A 21,282-nucleotide genomic window follows, 5' to 3' on the forward strand; every position below is an offset into this window, starting at 1 on the left:
CACACCAACGCACTGATATGGGAAGCCAGTATTGCGAGTGTCAGTTTAACCTGCTGTGTCACAAATCTATCCTGCCTGGCTTTATGATCAACTTGAATGAACAGTAAAACAGTAGGAATTTGAATGAAGGACAGCTGTACCTTATGACTTTTGACTGATCTGAGAATCCCAGTTCCTTGAATTCTTGATTCTCCTTGCTATTCTCTTAATGGAAAAAAACAGATTTTAGACAGGACTCTGAGTCATAATCAATACAATTTTGGTCTGGGGCAGAAAAAAAATTTGTTTTGGTTTGACATTCAGAGAGAACACCCATTAACATAGTATTATAGATTTAAAAGATTAAAATCTACCTTGGGCCTGGCGCAGTAACCTAGTGGCTAAAATCCTTGCTTTGCATGCACCGGGATTTCATGGGTACTGGTTCCTATCTAGCTCCCTGTTTGTGTCCTGGGAAGGCAGTCAAGGACAGCCCAAAACCTTGGGACCCTGCACCCATGTGGAAGACCGGAAGGAAGCTCCTGGCTCCTGGCTTCAGCTTGGCTCAGCTCCGGCCATTGCAGCCACTGAGAGTGAACCAGCAGACAGAAGACCTTCCTTCTTCTCTGTCTCTCCTCTCTCTATTTCTGGCTTTCCAATAAAAAATTAAAAGAATCTTTTTTAAAAAATCTACCTCAATTTCAGATATAGATCTTATAAGTTGTCCATTCTATCTGAATTTGAAAGAAGTAATGTAAACATAAAATCATTTGTTCACTTCCCAAATGTTTTATAATAAGTCAATCATCTTTACAAAACTAAATATCCTTATGCAAGTTTAATAGGGTTTACTTTCTAAACAATCCTCTTGTAGATTGTTAAGTCTGATCCTGACTTAATTACTCTTTAAAACAAACATAGATAGAAAGTATGCTTTCTATTTGCATCAGTGCACCATACTGGTTAAGAAAGAGGGCCCTAGGGCCAGGACTGTGATGTAATAGGTTAAGCAGAGGCCTGCAACTCCAGCATCCCATATAGGAACCTTTTCAAGCTCCAACTGTTCCACTTCTGATCGTTTCCTGCTAATGCACTTGTGAGAGCAGAAAAAGATGGCCTACTAACTGGGCCCCTGACAACCATGTGGGAAACCAGGATGGAACTCCTGGCTCTTGGTTTTGACCTGGCCCAACCGTAGCTTTTGCTGTCGTTTGATGAGTGAATCAGCAAATGGAAGATCCCTCTTACTCCCTCTCCCTCGCTTTCTCTCCTCTCCCTCTCTCTGTATAACTCTGCCTTCCAAATAAATAAATAAATCTTAATTTTTTTAAAAAGAGGACTCTATGATTAGAAAGGAGAAAAGAGAATAAGTTCTGATGGGTGTGTATAGTAGAGTTACTATACATAATGTATAGTGTGTATACATATACATACAATAGACAATGATAATGTTCTGTATATTTCAGTAATGCTAGAAGAAAGGTTTCTGAATGTTCTTAGAAAAAGAAATGATAAATGTTTGCATTAATAAACCTGTCCTGATTTGAACATAGTAAAATGCATATATATACATATGGCAATATCACATAATATTCCCATATCTTAAGCTATTAACACTTATTGGTAAACAGGCTAATTTTTCCCCTGGTAAAAAAGCATTAAGTTTTTCTTCAAAGAAATTGTTTGAAATTTTCTCCACAGGTGTGATGGCCGTCTAGAACCTCCTGTCTCTCTGAAGGGAACGTCTGTGGTGAGTAGCCAGGGAGTTGGAGGCTATGCCAAGAAACTCCATTGATGAAATCCCAAATGGGCTGCTATTTGAGTAGAGTTCCCATTGGTTCAGTCATAAACATACTGTGGAAGTTGAGATTTCTCCGGGAAGTACGAAATTTCCCAGTCGTGGTTGATTTCCAGGTGGCTTTGATACTGCAATGTGCAAATGGTAGGCTCTGCTAGGAAGGAGTAAGGCCACACCACCACTCCTGTGTAGTCCTAAAGGGTTGGGCAGTCACAGTCGCTTTGCAGGTGCATTAGCGAGCCCAGACTGGATGCTTTCTGAATGTGATCATTGTTTGCACTCCAAGAGGGAACCATTAAAGCACCAGATGCATGTGGCCACAGTAAGAGATGCACCCAACTAAAGGTTTAAGGGTAAACGTATGAGTGTGTTCATTGAAATTCAGGAGCTTTAAGCTTTCTGTTTCTGCTTATTCACTTTGGGTGTAGGCATGTCTCCAAACTTTCTGTGTAACATAAGTTTTGAAGATAAAAGGTAGAGTTTTGGAAGGAACTTAAGAATACAAGGAGGAGATGGACTTGTGAAAGTTAATGAAAGACCCCATTGTGAAACTGGAGGGGAAATCAGTGGAGTGTGGAGGGAACCTGGGGAAACCCCAGGGAAAACCCCAATGCCTATTAAACTGTGTCATAAAACAAAATAATTATAGTAAAGAATACAGGGAAGAGACATCTTCCATTGCCGGTGGCCTTGGTTCTAGTACCTATTTTTCTTTCCCTTTTCCCAAAAAGAATGGAATAGAATGCTCTCAGAGTTAATGTATACGTAACTTCTCTGTGTCAAAACCCAAAATGAGTCCTCTTGTCCTCTGAGAGCAATGCTGGCTCTCTCTAGATGATGACACTGAACCTGTATCTCTCTTGTCTGTGCTTCTGTCCAACTGTGACCCTGGCACCCACAGCTGTTACTCTTAAAGGCTGTTCACAGTCATCATCAGCTTTAATCCCTAGAGAAAAGTCGATGAGGTAGACACTCTTATTATCCATATTTTAAAGATGAAGAACTGATGTTTAGAGCTTTTAAAGATCACGATCAGTGCCATACTAGTAAATGGTCAAGTCATGATTAGAAAACCTTGGACTCTGAATTCCACAGCCAAGAGTGAATAATACTAATAGCTCATTAGCCTAAACCCAGTTTGCACATGGACCCCAGTGCTGCTTGCAGAGATTCTGCTTTGATAAACAATGGACTAAAACAGCACATCTTCCATGTGCAGCTGTGCCCAGAGCATAGAGCTTCTTCCAGGACACTTCTGTCCTCTTGAGTTTCCCATGGAAACGGAAATAGGTGAAACCTAAGAGAAGAAATACAAATGCCTAGAAACAATAAAACAGTAGTGCTAGTTTGGCATTCTCAGGATTTGAAAATCCAGCTTGTGGATTTATTGATGCTTTCTTGGATACTCTTGATTGCTGCTTGTATTACCCATTTAATGGCTCAGAGCAGGTGAGTCTCAAATGGAACAACTAGGCAAACAATGAAACTGAAGCCAGAGATTGCTGTTCTCAGTTAATAGCAGCAAGGATATTTCAGAAAATTCATGGAGAAAATGAATTAAAAGATAAGTTTACTGGGCCCGTCGGCGTGGCCTAGCGGCTAAAGTCCTCACCTTGAATGCCCCGGGATCCCATATGGGTGCCGGTTCTAATCCCGGCAGCCTAGCTTCCCATCCAGCTCCCTGCCTGTGGCCTGGGAAAGCAGTTGAGGACGGCTCAAAGCTTTGGGACCCTGCACCTGCGTGGGAGACCCGGAAGAGGTTCCAGGTTCCCGGCTTCGGATTGGCGCGCACCGGCCGTTGCGGCTCACTTGGGGAGTGAATCATCGGACGGAAGATCTTCCTCTCTGTCTCTCCTCCTCTCTGTATATCTGACTTTGTAACAAAATAAATAAATCTTTAAAAAAAAAAGATAAGTTTACGTTGGGGCAAAATCCATGCATGGTCTCCTAATAAAACACATTTTTTATGATTGTTTTGAAGACTTCTCTTAATAAAGAAAGTTGGGGAGAGACATTGTGGCCCAATGGGTTAAACTGCCATTTGGGTGACACACATCTCATAGCAAAGTCCCACCTTTGAATTCAGGCACCTCTGCTTCTGACTAGGTTTCTGCTATTGCATCATAGGAGGCAGCAGAGAATGGCTCAATGCTTGGGTTCCTTCCTCCCAGGTGGGAGACTAAGGTTAAGTTTTTGTATCCTGGCCTTGTAATAACCCTGGCTGTTGTAGATACTGGGAAGTGAACCAGCTGGTGGAAGTCTCTTTCTCTCTCCTCTCTCTCCCCCCTCCCTCCCTCCTTTCCTCTCTCTCTTGCTTTGTCCCTTCTTCCCTACCACCCTCCCTCCTTTTCAAGACAAAAAGTTTAAAAAAATTTTTTTTCAAAGTAGGACAGAGAAAATAATGAAAGTACTAAATAGAATTTTGTATGATTTGTAGGTTTTTTCACTATTTATTTATAAAGATCCTTACTCCCTTATCCCACAGAGAACTGGTAGTTAATCATGGGAGCTACAGGGATTCTTGCCAATGTTTGAGGCAATGAGTTTTCCATCACATAGTTGGCATCCTGATAGAAATGTTTTAAGGGAGAGCTAGGACTTTGTGTAAGATTGTGTTAGTGGATGACCTTCCACTCAGAACAAATGAAGCTATTGTTTAAACATTTGCATAATGTTTAAAAAAGCAAAAATTGTTAGAAAATAAAATTTTTAGAACTGTGGAGAACTTAGAGATCATGCAGCCCAGGATTTCTGTTAACTTCAGCACTACTGACTTTGTAGGTTATACTTCTCTGTTGGACAAAGGCTGCCCTGAATATTGTAGAGTGGGGTGTTAGTATCTGTAGATGTCTCCAGATATTGGAAAATAGTCCCTGGAGAACAAATGGTCTCCAGTGACAAACCATCTCCTTTCAGGTGCAGAATCCAATGTCAGCGTAGCCGCCATCTTTGAGAATAGAGGCAAAACTGATGGTCTCACAGCTGAACAAATTCCAGCTAAGCCTTGCCCTGTGACCCTAAGAACCCCTGCAGTTCCCACTTACGCGTTAGGCCTAGGTGAGCTCTCTGAGTCAGGGACAGTGTCACACTCACCTATGCATGCCTGCTGCCCAATCCAACCTGAGCACTCCACAACTGAAAGAATAAATCAATGGGTGAAGCCAGAGGTACATTGGAGGATGTGACCTGTGTAGAAAAACAGACACAGAACAAATTAAGGAACACCTTGAAAAATTAATTTGTTGACTTTACCAAGCCATTTGATAACATCAGTGAGCTTGGGTTTCAGCTCCAACAGCTGTTCTGCAGGTTTGGCTGCCTGAGGAGGCTCTCAATTATACTGAGGTTACTCTGTGGCAGAAGGCGTGTTTGTCTGGCCATGTCGGAATTGCAGACACTTATCGGTATGGTGAATTGGAGCTATGTAAAACTCCTCATTTTACTTAGCCCGTTTTTTATATTTTATTTATTTTCATCTACTTGAAAAGCAGGAAGAGAGACAGTAAAAGGTAGAGAGATTGAAAGATCTTCTGTTTTTTGGTTCCGTTCTCCTGATGCCTCAACAGCCATTGCTGAGGCATACCAAAGCCAGGAGCCTGGAATTGTATTAAGATCTCTCCTGTGGGTCGCAGGGGCCCAAGTATTTAAACCATCAGTTGTTGCTCCCTAGGAAGCATTAACAGAAAGCTGGATCGGAAATGGAGGTACTGGGACTCAAACCAGACACTCCAACATGCGCCACATGGGACTCAACTGGGGGTTTAATGCACTGTTGAACAATATTTACCCCTGCTTAGCCTATCTTAGGTACTATATTTGAGAGAGTAACCCAGGATTTGAGACTGCAGCCTCTTTTCTCATTGGCTCATTGGCTTACAGACATCAATAAGAGCCATCCTGGAATTCTCTATGACCACAAAAGAATACTAGTAGTTAACAATAAGGACTTTCTAACTAGACACTTGTGTTTTTGAATTACTAATCCACTTGATCCTCATGCCAACTAAAAGGTCAGTAATGTTGTTTCTATGGTTTTCTTTTCTTTTTCATTCTGCCAGCAAAGAAACTGAGGTACAGAGAGGTTAAGTAATCTGCCCAAAGCCAGTTAGTATTAACCGGCAGAGCCAGAATTGCAACCTATGTAGAGCCCATGTGTCTAGCCACTGCACTGAGCTGCTGCAATGTGATTTTGAAATAGATTTGTTCGTTTGAAAGGAAGAGTTATAGAGAAAGGAAGAGAGAAAAAAAGAGGAAAAGAGAGAGGGGGAGGGAGAGAAAGACCTTTAGTCCACTAAAACATTCTCTAAATGGCTGCAATGACTAGAGCTGGACCAGAATGAAGCCATGAATCAGGAGCTTCTTCCAAGTCTGCCACATAAATGCAACGGCCCAAAGATTTGAGCCATCTTCTGCTGTTTTCCCAGGCACATTAGCAGGGAGTTGAATCAGAAGTAGAGCAGCCAGAACTCAAACCAGTGCCCATACGAGATGCTGACACCACAGGCAGTGGCTTTACTTGCTACATCAACTGAACGTATCCCTAATGTGTTTCTCTCAGTTTTAATTCTGTAAATTTTCAGTATTTCAATTTCTGTTATAATCATATATATGAATTTCTTAAATTTTATTTTTTTACTTAATTGAAAGGCATAAACAGAGGAAGAGAGAGAGAGAGAAATCAATCCTTATCTGTTGTTCACTCCCTAGGATGTCCACAGTGGCCAGGGCTGGGACAAGCAGAAGCTAAAAACAATGAGCTTTTTCTGAGTGTCCCACGTGGGTAGCAGGGTCCTAAACACTTAGTCATCCTTTGCTGCTATTCCCAGGCTATTCCCAGGGAGCTCGATCAGAAGTGGAACAGCCGGGACATGAACAGGCACCCATTTGGGATGCCAGTGTTACAGACAACAGCTTTACCTGCCGTGCCACAAAGCCGGCCCCATATATGCCCTTAAATACTTTGGTTATATCATTAGTAATTCATAACTGCATGGAGAATATCATAAACTACAGGCAATGAAGGGCATGGAATATTTAAGTCAAGGCTTCTCTCTGTCTAGAAAGTTTACCATCTAGCTGAAATATGTACATTAATAAAATAATAACAAAAATATGTAACAGAAAAACCAGAATTGGGAACCAAGCATAAGAGTGTGAGTAAGTGGCCAATGTTACCGTACATATTATTCGTGGGACTTAAGTAAGACACTTACCTAATACCTGATTTTCTCATCTACAAAATGGGAATGACAAGCCCTATCTAATTTACAAATCTGTTTTAAGAATCCAATAAGAAAAGATATAAAAAGCATATGGTATTAATAGACATGTAATTCTGTTCAACCATGAGGAAAGAGAAAAAATACACAAAAATGTCTTGGAGAAGTCCAGAAGGAATGTGATTGTGCGAATAGTCTCCGATTTGATGTTAATCAGCTGCTTATATATGAGATACCATGCTAGATGCCCAAGATAAAAAAAGAGAACACTCTTTTCTTAATCATTTTAGAGCTCACTCTATTTCCACGGCCTCGATTGTATGTGTTTAAATGCTTGGTTTGCTAGATTGCAGAGGAGACTGAAACTTGTGGTGCTGGGAATACTGTGAACATCAACTCTGCCCAGCAAAGCAGGGGCAAGGCTCACAGAGATGGTGTTGTATCTGCCTGTCTGCCTGTCTGTCTGTCTGTCTATCTATCCATCCCTCTTGGATTCTGAAGGTTTGGTTGCCACCATTTTACTACCAAAACACATTTGAGCCTCATCCTGCAGGCAGTGACTGGGAATAGGCGTCAGCTTTTATTGCCTAGTAGTGAGATGGTGGGAAACTAACTCCCTTTACCACTACCACCGGAGAGCACGAAAACCAGGACAGGGGCAGGGGTGGCTGGACAGAAAGGCATCCGCCAGTATGTGTGTGGGCTGGATAGTAGGGTTGGTTGGGTTGAATTAGGCTTCAATGCCCACTGACAAGTACCAGAGCTAAATGGGAGGTGGGACAGACTGAACAAGTCTGTGGTACATTCTGGCAAGCATGGGAACCACGGTAAGGGGCAGGCCTGGTGGGGGTTATGGGAAATCACCCCAACCAGGCTGCAGCTCCCACTGGTTTGCGTGAGGACAATGTATGAAGTGGGTGGGATCGAGCTGAACTACAACACCCATCAGTTCGCATGGAAGACAGGGCTGGAAACAGAACTGACCCAGCAGTTGCAACCACCAACATGCGCAAAAGCTGATTGGGGCGATGGACTATGCCAGACCCCGTACTGGCAAGCACACACAAGAATCAGGTCTGGGATGGCCTCAGGCAAAGTTTCTTTGGAGATCCCTCCAACTGAACTGCTGATCTCAGAACACCAACCATGAAGAGACTATGTCAGCCAGTGGATTCTGAAGAGATTTCATCGTGCTCAGAAAGGGCCAGGGCAGCAGGGTTCTGGGGCTCTAAATGATCCCTGGATAGAAACACTGTTTTCTAAATCCATCAGTCATAAGTGCTGAGGTCTGCTATGAGCTTCAGCTCACAGGATCTTGAGAGAAGTGCAATGTTAGGAAATCTAAAATCTCAACTCGTTGTGTCTTTGGAGAGATCTCTCCACCCAGCACAAGTCAACAGGCGTCTCTGCTTAATGTGTGTTGTACAGTATGAACTTGCAGGAAACTTTGCAGAGAGAGGTTCAGTATCTTTCCTAATGAGTTAAAAATTAAAAAAAAAATCACTGCAGGGCAGCTGGCATAATGACATAGTTCGCTAATCCTCCACCATGGTGCTGGCATCCCATTTGGGTGACAGTTCATGTCCAGGCCACTCCACTTCTGACCCAGCTCCCTGCTAATGGCCTAGGAAAGTAGCAGAGAATGCTGCTCTTTGTTCCCCTGCACTCACATGAGAGATGCAGAAGAAGCTGCTGGCTCCCAGCTCTGACCATAGCAGCCATTTGGGAAGTGAACCAGCAGATAGAAAAATTTTTCTTTCTCCATTTGTCTCTTTCTCTGGAATTCTGACTTTCAAGTAAAATAAATACATCTTTCTTTAAAAATCATTGTAGGGTACATAGAAGACCGCCTTAAGTTGCAAATGGCAAAAACATGAAAAAAATATTTTAAGTTGAGAAAGAAAGAAAGAACAAGTTAGGAAAGTTGATTTGTAACCCTTAGACAAGGACTTTTAAGCTTGTGATGCTTTTGTGGGAAACATGTAAGTGTTCTGGCTCAAAGTTTAGAAGTAATATTTTGTGTTCTACTTTTAAATGAACAGGCAAAAATATTCAGTTCACCTCTGGAAAACCAACGTGTCAACAGCACATTTGGCCCCAAGCCAGCAGTCATGAGGGAGGGCAGTGGCGTTCCTCCTGCCTGGGATGCATCACTCCTGGAGAACGAGATTTTCCAAGGTAAGTCCTTGTATTAAATTGTCTTTGGAAATCCTGATACTTAGGGGAAACAAATGATAATTACAGTGTGGGTTAAAGTGCACAACACTCTTCAAACCCTATGATTCATTTTTGAAGTCCTCTTGTTTACCTTAGCTGAAGAACATACTGATATATACTGTTAACATAAAAATGAAAGAACTGTATCATTAAATGTAATCAGAGCAAATGGTCTAAGACCCAAGACTGATAGATGTTTGGAAGAGTAACAACGTTTAAAATTTAACCTCAGGTAAGAAGAAAATACATCCGTAGGAAACACATCCATAAGCTTTGCTATTTATATGAAGACTTTCTTTGTTCCTGATTAGGGCATAAATGCACTGTGATGAAATCTAATTGCTGTTCAAAGATTAACCTTGTGTATAGATAACAATAAAAACGGAAACAGTCTCTAGAAGTACCAATGAACATGTACCTTATTTTTATATAATCAAAGTTCACTTTTATGTGGGTTATTCTACTTCAAAACAAACATGACCATTGGAAAAGTTAAATCACCCATCCGCTTCACCTTAAGAAACTAAGCTTAGTTTGCCATGACAGTGACAGCCACTCGACCCATTAGTGTATGTCAGGTAAGGTAGCCAGTGAGAGTCAGTGCCAAGGACAGGCCCCTGGAGGCTTCCCTAGTGAGATGGCCACCAGGAAGAAAACCTCTGTCCTGAAACCAGATAAGACAAGAGCTCTCTGAAAATAAAGTCCAGAAGGAAAGCGGGAATTGCCTTGATGTCTTGTTTTGTGTTTTTAAAGATTTATGTTTTTACTTGTAAGACAGATTCACCCAGAGGAGAGACAAAGATCTTCCCTCTGCTCGTTTGCCCCCAAATGGCCAGAGCTGAGCTGATTTGAAGCTGGGAGTCAGTAGCTTTTTTTGGTTCTCCCATGTGGGATTAGGATCTTAAGGCTTTGGGCTATCCTTCACTGCTTTCCCAGGCTATAAATGAGGAGCTGTGTCCACATAGGATGCCAGTACCACAGGCAAAACTCTAGGCTGCCATGCCACAGCACTCTCCCCAGGCATTGTCTTGACTTTGAGAGATATAACTTTAAAAAAAAAGAAAGAAAGAAATTGTAAATAGGGGACTCTAAGGAACTTTGAGTACTTGATTCTGAGGTTTATTGGTTTGTTTGAAAGGCAGTTACAGAAGTAAATGGGAAAGACAGAGATAGGCCATCCTTGGATTATGCCCCAGATAGACACAAGAGCCAAGACTTTGCCAGGCTGAGCCAGCATGAAGCTGGGACCAGAAACTTCCATGTGGTCCAGGGACTTGGGCTATCTTACACTGCTTTGCTAAGCACATTAGCAGGGAGCTGGATCCGAAATGGAACAGCCAGAACTCAAATCAGCATCCATATGAGATGCCAGCGTGGCAGGCCATAGATCAACCCTTTGAATAACTTAAAATCCCATTACAGAAATATTAAGAAGTACTTGCCTCTGGTTAGGATTCTAGGTAATTTTACTTTTTTGGTATACATTGCTATATTTTCTATTCTAACTACATTTGCTTATGTAGTCAATCCAAGACTTTACAGGAAAAAAATGAAAGCAGCTTGAAAGGAAAACTGAGAAGCAAAGATATTTTGTTGCAAATGGTTTTTATATTAATTAATTTATTATTTTTAATAATGTCTTACAAATGTTTTAAAGACAGGTTTGCACTTACATAGTTTCTGTTCTCTTTTTAAAAGATTTATTTATCTGAAAGTCAGAGTTACACCGAGAGAGAGAAACAGAGAAAGAGAAAAATCTTCCATCTGCTGATTTACCTCCAAGATGACCGCAAGGCTGAGACGAGACAGGTTGAAACCTAAAGCTGCACTGACTAAAGATTATTTCCGGAACACTCCCAGAAAGTATAAATATTACAGCAACCTATTGACATGGAAGAAATAGAAAGACATAGCTAAATAACACCATGGTTATCTAATTATTTCACAATAGAACCAATACTTCAATATCTTATTAATTGCTGTGTAATACTATCCGTATCTTACCAAAGACACAATAAATTTAGATGTTCTGAAAGAGATCATGATTAAAAAATCAGTTAGGAAAATATATATATACTCATATGTATATCTTTAAGGCATTGTGGAAGAATTACTTTGAAAAACTATAATTTGAAAAATATGAAAGTAAATTTCTATTTTCTAAAAATCAGATTGCCTTTGAAACAAAATCAAAATCATCACATTTTTGATAATACAGAGGTAAAATACTTTAAAAAGGTCATATTGTCTTGAATAGGACCTTCAACAATTCAAGTTAACATTGAATTAAAAGCATATGCCAAAAAAATGATTTATATTCTCCTTTTAGTTTTAGATGACTTGGATAGCAAACTGGCTCAGGAACAATCTGCACACTCAGTCAACAACAGAACGCCCTTCAACTATGGACCAAGAACACAGTTCAACCATTCTCACCCCAGTGAGAACACACAGAGTAATGTCACAGGAAAGCACAAAAATCGCTATAATGAAACTTCCAACATGTCCATCTATGACATCCTAAGACCAGGAACTCCTAGAGAACGTTTTAAAACCTTTTCTCCTAGGACAAGGACGATTTATGATATGTACAGAACAAGGGAGCCCAGAATGTTAAAAGAGGATCGCCAACAAAAGAATACTTTTAGTAGCACTTCTCTGCATTTCGACGACAGGCAACAGTCAGCCTCACTAGCCCCAAGGCATTTCACAGCACGAAGCTTGCATTTTCCAGCCACAACTGAGAACAAGAGTGGTTTTCTACCACCATGCCACCAGCAGAGCCCAAAGCGAACACCTTTATCATCCATCATATGGAACACATCAGATTCTTCTAGAGATAAGCAGAACCAAGGAGAGTTCTTGGGGGCACCTTCCCCAATGGAAATTGACCCTGATGACCAGTATATAAATCCCAGGTGTTTCCAGGAGAATAGGAGATATGAATTGTGCCATTCACAGCAAGTTTGTCAAAGCATTGGTTTAAATGCTCCTATGGATACTGCAATGAGTCCTGACACATTTGAGAACTCGGAGAACATGCCATTCTACCATGAAGACAACCCATTTGCCAGGCCTTTCTTGAGCAATTCTTCTGGGCAAAGAAGAGAAAAGAAATTTGCACAGAGTTCTTTTTGGAGCCAACAGGCAGAGCATTCTGTATGGTATGATTTTCATCAAACCAGGCGATCATTCCATCCATCTGACAGAAACCTTGAAATCTTTTCCATTGAAGCTGCTGCTGCATCAGCTATGCATGGGCACACTGCCCTTTTTCAGCCCCGGGGATCACCTGGTTATGGAACAGATCTCTCTAGAGGCCAAGAAGGGGCCCATGCCTGGCAGCGTGATTTTCAGATGTCCTCTCTGGAGAACATGGAGGTATCACAAGGTATTGAGAACCAGTCTACATATTTCAGAGCATCAGATGTTTGCCACAAGACTGATCCAAACCATCCCAAAGACTCCTTTGGAATTGCTCAGACTCAGGCATCTCCATTCAAAACTTGCTTCCCCCAGATTTCTAATGTTAAAGGGAATTTTCAGAGTCCCCCATTTCAGAACCACACAGTCACTGTGCAGAAAATTATTCCCATTAAGCCTGTCTCTCTTCCGATAAGAAACCATGTGGAAATCAATGTAATCAACCAAGATTCAGTTGATTCTCCATTGGAAATCCAGGCCATGAATAATAAGAAAGACATGAATGACTCTATTTCAGAAGAAGATAAACAACTAAACAAGAAGGACCAGACAGACATGATAGGTGACATACCCCAACCTGTTTCACAGACAGCAAGCTGTAACCCTTTACCTGAGTTTCAAAATTCCCTCTGTCAGGAATCTGCCAAGAATGACAAGTTTTATTTCAATACCTCTCCCACTGTGAGTTCAGCAAAAGCACCCAGACTTGTTTCCAGGAAAGATACCATCAAAAATTATATAACAAATAAAATTCAAGCAGATGAACTTAATAAAGATAAGGGTTGCCCTGGGAAGGGAAAACTTGGCTCAGCAACTTGCCTACCATATTTCATTCAGGAAAGCAGAACACCATCATCGTTCCCTAACTCAAATCAAGTAAGTCATGAAGATAATTCAAGCAGTATTAAAAATAGCCACTGGAACTCTGGACCCACCGACAATTCACACACACCATCTCCAATGGAGCCTGTCATTCTAGATAGTGAAGGAGAACCATGTCCCACAACTGATGCTGCTGAGCACAGTGTCTCATGCCATTCTGCCCATCTGTCAGCAGGTGCACCACCAGATTCCTCCCCACCACGTAATTCTTTCTCTAATTCTCTGGTGATTCCTTCTACTACAGTGTCCACCAGGAGAAGACCTTCAGACAGAAGATATCTATCTCTGGGAGAAATAGAAGATAAAGACAAGGCCAGCCAGAACCAAAAGAATCTGTTTTCTGAAAGTTCTTTAGAAAACCAAAAGGATAATGATACTCACAGGCTGACAGATGATGACACAGTTGATACTGTCAAATATCACTCATACTCTTCTTTCCAGAATGGAAAGGGAAAAGGAAAAGTAAGACCCCGCATATCCTGTATTGAGAAGTTAAGTAAAGCAGAAAGATCAGCGCTTGCAAGTGACAGCAGTAGCCTCAGTGAGGAGAAGCGAAGAAATCTCAAAGCTTCTGAACTTGGCACAATTTACTGTACATTACCAAGAAAATCAGCCAGCACTACAGGAAATACCAGCCAGTCGGAAAGCAAGATAGTGGCGACTTCTATTAGGAATGGACCACTTCCATTTCAAATCAGAAATCATGTGGAAGCTCCAGCAGGGAAGCAGGCAGCCCATCAGTCCAGCGCCAGTTCTCCTGAGTCAGGGGATGAACATTCCCAAGTGGCTTCTGGCTCCATCCCAGCAGTAACTATAACCACAGAGAGGAAGACAAACATGAAAGCCCTTAGATCTGCTTCTGTGAGAAAAGGGCCACTTCCATTCCTCATCAGGAGAACTGTGTCGTGTCCTTCAGCAGAGCCATACAGCTCAACTGGAAGAGATGATGGGGAAAGATCATCAGACACGAGCGCTGCTGCAAGCCCTGGACCTTGGGGGAGGGTCGTGCACCCTCTCAAAAGTGACTCAGCCACCAGAGATTCTTTTTTAACCCAAGGATACCAGCAAAAGGAATCTCCTCACGAATGCATGGAAAAAGCTGATAAAATTGCTGCCTCCAGGACAAGTATACTTTCCCTTTCAAACAAAGACCCTTTATCTTTTCGTTCAGATGTGTCAGGAAATGACAGTGGGAAAATATTACATAAACTTAAGACGACTAGTTTGGTTTCCGTTTCTGGAGATGAAGATAATGTAAAGTGTCTTGAGGTGGTTTCAGTGTATTATACGCTTCCAAGGAAACCCAGCAAGAAGTTCTGTAGCCTCCTTCAACAGTATACACAAAATGCGGATTCTCTCATAGAATCACCTCATGCGGGTACCAAAACATTTCCTGATGCTTTAGGAAAAGACAAACTGTATTCTTCTACACACGAGTTACCGGGAAAACCATGTGAAGACCTACACTTGTTGGTTGACTCTGCTCAGAGCAACCACTGTCTTTCTCACTCCATTGAAAACATAACTGCCTCACAATCACCAAATGGGAGGTCTTCAGGACCTGTCTTACAAGAAGTGGCTTCCACAGAGGTAGCTGTTTCTCTAGAAGGATCTAAGACTCAGGAACTTTTTCCAGATAAATTAGCCAAAACATCTCTAGGTGATCTTGAAAGTAGGAAAGAAAGTGAGAAAAAATTGCAAAATGAAATCCTGCATATTTCATTGGTGCTTCAGGGAGAAACAGCTACAGAAGAAAAATCGGAAAATTGTCAACCGTCTGTTAATTCAGGTATCCAGAATCTCTCAGCCCATTCAGAGTATAAGGATGAAAATTCCCAAGCCAGAAAGAGTTCTGGGGAATGTACAGAAAGTGGTGTTATAGCCATCACATCCACTGGGAGTGCGACATGCCCACCAAAAGCACACACAGCTATAGATGATAGCCCCACTGGATCAGAGCCTAAGGAAGTCCGAGAGAACATCGGAATGGAACACCAAAACAGGACTGATAAAGCACTTCATGAGTCTGAAAGTCAAGCCTCTGCCCTTATACCAGCACTGAATAAGCTACAGCTTATTGAAGATGCTCGCTCTGATGAAACAGATACAAAAAAGGTGCGATCTGAATTGAGAGAATTACCTCCCAGGGGCCAGGAGATGAACCCAACAGAGAGCAGGCAGGCTGCCAAGGATCTGCAGAAGCCAACATGGACTCAACCTTTACTGCACGGAGGAAACAAAAGAAATAAAACCCAGGTGGATGATCTAGGAAAGGGAGGACAAAGATCTTCAGTGAAACATGCATTGGCAGACATGTCTAAAGCAAGTAGAAAATCTCCAGCTCAAGATTTAAGCCCCAGAAAAGATCTAGATGCCATCTCCCCCCAGAGTGTGAACAGATCTGCCTTTGGCCACTTGTTTATTGGCAGCCTGGAGTGCAACTCACTGTTGCCTGAACCCATTCCAAAGTCTACACACTCCACAGGTGAAGGCATGCTGAGCAAGGTTGGGCTGAACGTCAAGAAGTCTGAAAGCCCTCTCCAAGTTCCTGTAAAAGGGTGCAGAGATCAGAGGTCTAACAGCATTTCACAAGAACATCAGGATGAGTTTAATCAAAGTATCTCAGGATCACCCAAGTCAGAGAATACTAAAGAAGCAGCAGCAGCAGCTGTTCACTCTTTTCAAATAGAGTCAGGGTGCCTGGCCCAGCTCACCTCTTCCAGCCTCAGGGATCCAGGCTACTCCCTCCCACAGAGGACGCTGAGCCCTCCTTGTCCATTGGAGCCTGCCCAGAAACGGACAGCAAGCATCCCTCTGGCCAGCTGTCAGCGGCGACAAAGGAATCTTTCATCACCACAAGGGGGTCCTGAGCCACAACTCTATCGTTCCAAGAGTTTAAAAAGCATCAATGTGCATGGTGACGTGCTACACGAAAGTCATCCTGCAAAACTCAGAGAACGCCATTTCTCTGAAAACACCTCTCTTGACCATGCCCTGGGTTGTCTGACCCTTGGAAATGAGTTCTCTGTGAACCATGGGTACAATAGAAGATTCAAATCCGTTTCTGAACTTCCTTCCTGTGATGAAAATGAGAATTGGTCTTTGTATAGTGACAGAACAAAAGCAGGTCCCAGGTCCGCCAATTCTATCTCCAGGCCTATTGACTATGGGATTTTTGGGAAAGAACAACAGCTGGCTTTCTTAGAGAATGTGAAGAGGTCACTCACACAAGGTAGATTGTGGAAACCAAGTTTTCTTAAGAACCCTGGCTTCCTAAAAGATGATATAGTCAACTCTCCCAAACCATCAGATTCCTTAAGCTCAAATTCCCCTGATGGTCAGGTGCCAGGTGACTTGTCCCCCAGTGAGCCACTCAATATCTATGAGGAGGACCCAATGGATTCAGACTGTGACACTGACACAACCACAGATGATGAATACTATCTGGATGAAAACGACAAAGAATCAGAACTGTGAGACTTTTCTCGATTAGATACAAAGGTTTTTCACAGAAACCTTAATAGGACTCTAGTGTTAATCTGTGTGGCCATGAGAAGACAAGATATGAAAATATCTAGTCTGGGCAATATCTGCACTGAAATGACCCAAATTCCTTTTTTTTTTTTTTTTGCCTTCCACACCCTGTGTATTACTGAATTCCAGAACAATGAATTTCCGATTTGAGTGCTTCTCCCTTTGAATATGTTTTTGGCTTGCCTTCCTAAACTCATTTTAATTCATAACACAAGGTCAAATTTTGACTGGGACTTTACTCTCCCCCTAATTTTTAACATGTTCATTCTGATTTTTACACAGTATCACCAGCACATACAAATTTTATTAATCCTCTGGCACAACTGTCAAATCATATTTTTCCTTCCTGTCCACACTCTCTATTCATGATACTAGATGCAATATAGGGACCATAACAGTGGGGTAAACTTTCTTATCTGTGTGATTCATCAACATTTAGAAAGTTAGTGCGTTTTTTTCTCTCCCTTTAAAGCAAAGATGAAAGTTTTTCTAAGAGGATGTGGTTACATCCGTAGTGGAGCCCAGGAAGCACAGGAAGGTGCAGATGAGGACCTGAACTTCTCTTGACATTCGTAGGAGTTCCTCTAAAACAGTTTGGGAAGCGGGGAGGTGCAGAAGGGAGTAAGTGAATTATTGAGGATCGAGTTGTAATCAGCCAAGGACTTTCCCGCAGGCCACCTGACAATAGAGGCAGTGGCTTGGCAGTAGGATTTCTTGGGAAGGAATTAAAACTGACGGTCAGAAATAAGTAAAGTTTCTTTATGAGATGTAACCTACCTCTACAGCACCTCTTACTTGTTCTTCCAGTTTTCCCAGAAACACCAATTTCACTATTTTCTTTAAGAAAACAGTTGGATGGAGCACTTGTTTTCAGGGCATTTTTAGTCACAGCACAAAATGGGATGCCTAGCCAAACACCTAATGCTGTCAGTTCAGATCTGACTGTTGAGTCCACAGGCTCCTCTAAAGGATCAGCTACCAAGCCCTCAGGAAATTCTAACAGTTGCTCCAGGGGCAACTGTGTTTTTCTCAACTTATCAAGAATAAATCCCTTTGATAAATATTGACAAGTTAACTTTCCTAACTCTTTAGTTGCCATACAGAACATCTGGGGTTTCTCTCCTAATTCAGAACGAAGATCAGTAAATTGCAGAGAACCATGGAGAGCATGTAGTCATGATTCAACACCAGGGTGGTCAACCTAAATGAAGATTTTATCTCATTTGTTTTATGTTTGCTTCCTGACATCATGGACATCATGTCATCTTTCATTTTTCTCAACTATGCTGTTTCATTCATATAAATTAAGAATAATGATAGGTGTTGGTGAGGCATATAAAGATCTGGAACTGACAGAAATCCAAAAAATAGCTACTATATCATTATTATTATTCCCCTATGATCATTGCCTTGCCTAAAAACAAAATTCCAGAATGAGATTATCTTTCTCTAGGCAATTCAGAACTAATGAGCATGTGATAACGAAGATGCAAATATTCCTTACATGGACAACAGAATTTTCAGTAGACTGTTTCCACTCAAATTTGTAGGGTCTCTTAGTGTATTGGTCTCATCAATCTGCAGACAAGATTGCCCAAGAGTGTGGCACTAGTATCTGCATATCCGCTCTGCATCTAATGACTTTTTGCTGCATCATAACAAGGCGAAAGGGATCCCATGGCAAGACAGGGCAAGTGCTTAGCTGGAGTCTCTTCCTCTTGTGTCATCTGATGCTAACTATACTGTAAAACTTCCAGCTTCAAATACCCTGAGCTATGAATTGGGAGAGTAACTTTACAACATACTAATTTTGGGAGGACACAGACAATCTAGAACATGCAAAGAATACCTAATATTTTATTCTTTGTCTAATGTACATTCGTAAGTTCCATCTTTTTTCTATTTATCAAATTATTTAAACTTTTCATATGTAATATGTTTTTTCTATGTAATGTTAAAATATTCTGTTAATATTTAACATTAAAATTCTTGCTTTTTAAAATGATCAGCTTGCAAGTTCTATTTCGGTAGCTACTGTGAGTCAATAAGTATGCTGCAAAAAGTGAATGACGTTTCAATAAGTTTAGGCTACGTCACAGATCTTTTTAAGAGACACACAAGCCTTCTGTGCTCAAAATCTGCATTCTGAATTCAGAGGTAAGTGACGACTGGTACTCAGTTGCACTGTTTGTAGTTTTTGCTCGTTGGTCTGGCTCGAGAAACAAGAAAACTTATATATAGCACCTTCTAGAGTTTTATATTTTTATAAAACACTTCGTTAAAGAAGTGGCACAAATTTTAATGTATTTTAACATATAAATTGTTGATTTTTAAAGTTCATTTTTGGCATCTTTGTTGGTAGCCATTTGTATATCCACAACTTGTTTTCTGAAAGCTGTAATCATTGTTAAAATAACTATGTAAATGGAGCAAATCACAAGGAAATCAATGCTAGTAAGTACTATTAAGTTCTTTGTAAAATATCTGTTTGTTTAGATATCAGACTTTATAAGCATAGTTTTATATTACAATGTCCATTTCAAATTGAACTTGGGGCAGTTGTTTGGACTGTGGTTAAGCTAACAGTTAAGACACCCACATCCCATGTTGGAGTGCCTTGGGTTCAGTCCCTTTCTCTCTTAGCATATGTTCTTGGCTTGCCTGCTAATACAGACCATGGGAGATGGTAGTGATGGCTCAAGTCATTGGGTCCCTGTCACCCACATGGGAGACTGGCATTGATGATTGGACTTGACCCTACTGGGTCTGTTGCACCTCTGAGGGGAGTAACATGTGGTGAGAGCTCTTTCTCTTTCTCTCTCTCTCTCCACCTCTCAAATTAAAATAAATAAATAAAATAATGGAGCTTAAGTTTTAGAGATGTTTCTCTAAATAATTTACTCTTACATTATAAATACATTGATGTTACTAAAACTCCTACTGTTACTAGCAAAGCTTCTTTGTATAGGAAGAAAATTGGTGAAGATGGGTGCTAATGCTGACTATCCTTCATCGAAGGCCTGACTGCTGAATTTATTCTTAATAATGATGCTTCAGAATATTCTATTTAATATGCATTGTAAGTATGTACATATCTTACATGTGTGAATGTATTACCATTTTATACCTCTGTGTGACTGCCAATTCTGTGTTTCTGAAACAAAAAGCTGTTAGCACTTTCATTAAAACTTCGTCAAATAATCCTTTTATGTAGTTTCATATTTGTTCTCCAGGTATGAAATATGTTACAAGACTGTGTAAATTTAAAGTAATGCTTGTGTTACAATAAATGATTTAAATAGATGCACTATTTGATTTGGTTTTACTTATATTCTCAAAAGATGGTTTTCAGTCGTGAAAGTTTCAGGAAAAATATAAAGGGGAGGAAGGCAGAAGTATCCAAACCAATATTTCTGGTGGCCATTGAACGAGAGTTAACATACAGGTGGTTTTTAAGAACGCTGGCTTAACGTAAGCATTGTGGCACAGTCTGTTAAGCCAAAGCTGAGAAGGACGGAAGGTGGCACGGTGCCTGGTAGAGACTTGGGACTGAGGTCTGCCGAGAGGGTACAGAAATCCTATGTGGTTTCCAAAGTGAGTTCTCCTTGCACACTCTGCTTAGAATAACTAGCATTTCCCGCCAACTGGTTCAAGACATTAGCAGACACAAAAGAGAAAAAGCATTGAACAAAGTGTAAATGGAATAGTCAGGAAAGAGGGGCAGCCCGGCCTTTAGGTCCCGTCAGGCTATATTCCAGCATCCCCCTTCAGCTTCCCAGCAGTGGTTGAAGGCCAATGTCAACAATTCACATCCCTTCCCAGAGGTAGGTGCCGGCTTTGAGGGCAATCTCAGCTACCAGGCCTAGACAGGACTGCCATGCCACTCCGTCTGCTGCTGCCCCAGGGCCCACTTCTTTGACTTGGCCCAAACTGCTTGGAGGTTCAATAAGTTTGTTTAAAGAAGGGGGGAAGGGTGGCTGTGGGTTAAAAGGAGAAATGAGGAAAAGAGGAGTAGTGAAGGGAATCACTCCAGTCAGACTGAGCAGAGGAAACAACACAGAACACGGGCAGATGGCTTTGACTCTGCATCTTGTAAAGGCTTGTGATTCCTTGGGGAATGTGTTTCCCTTACACCCAGCCAAGTTCTTCCCACAAGAAGGGTTCTCTCTGCTCCCCAAACACTGACTACCAAGTCTGCGTCCTTTACCAAGACGCAGGCATTGTGGTTTACAGGAGGTGGGGACAGCCGTGGCAAACCCGCGGCCATGCGGGGAGCACCCAGGCACCCTCGGTCTCACGGGGAAAACACTCTCTCCACTCTTTTCCTCCTGGGGTCCAACGGGGCTGGCGAGAAGGAAGAGAAAGGCGCGTGCACGCCGGCCTGGCGCCTGCCCGAGCTCCCGCCTCCAGCCAGCGGGCGGAGGCGCACAGCTCCGGCCCGCCCCCGTG

The 21,282-nt window shown here is 41.7% G+C and overlaps 1 protein-coding gene across 2 annotated transcripts in view; it reads left to right on the top strand.

Annotated features, from left to right (window-relative positions):
* The window catches only part of EXPH5 (exophilin 5), a 79,226-nt gene extending 62,426 nt beyond the window's left edge, over positions 1-16,800 (top strand). Inside the window, exons 4-7 of one of the 2 annotated variants that reach the window (XM_004585212.3) lie at positions 1,681-1,729; positions 3,224-3,226; positions 9,039-9,174; positions 11,543-16,800. In XM_004585212.3, coding sequence (XP_004585269.2) covers positions 1,681-1,729; positions 3,224-3,226; positions 9,039-9,174; positions 11,543-16,776 — 5,422 coding nt within the window. In that variant the 3' untranslated portion in view covers positions 16,777-16,800. The remainder of the gene's footprint in view (positions 1-1,680; positions 1,730-3,223; positions 3,227-9,038; positions 9,175-11,542) is intronic. The other variant, XM_058663947.1, reaches the window with a different exon arrangement.
* The last annotated feature ends 4,482 nt before the right edge of the window (positions 16,801-21,282 follow it).

This window comes from Ochotona princeps, chromosome 4 (assembly GCF_030435755.1).
Source record: "Ochotona princeps isolate mOchPri1 chromosome 4, mOchPri1.hap1, whole genome shotgun sequence".
Taxonomy (NCBI): domain Eukaryota; kingdom Metazoa; phylum Chordata; class Mammalia; order Lagomorpha; family Ochotonidae; genus Ochotona; species Ochotona princeps.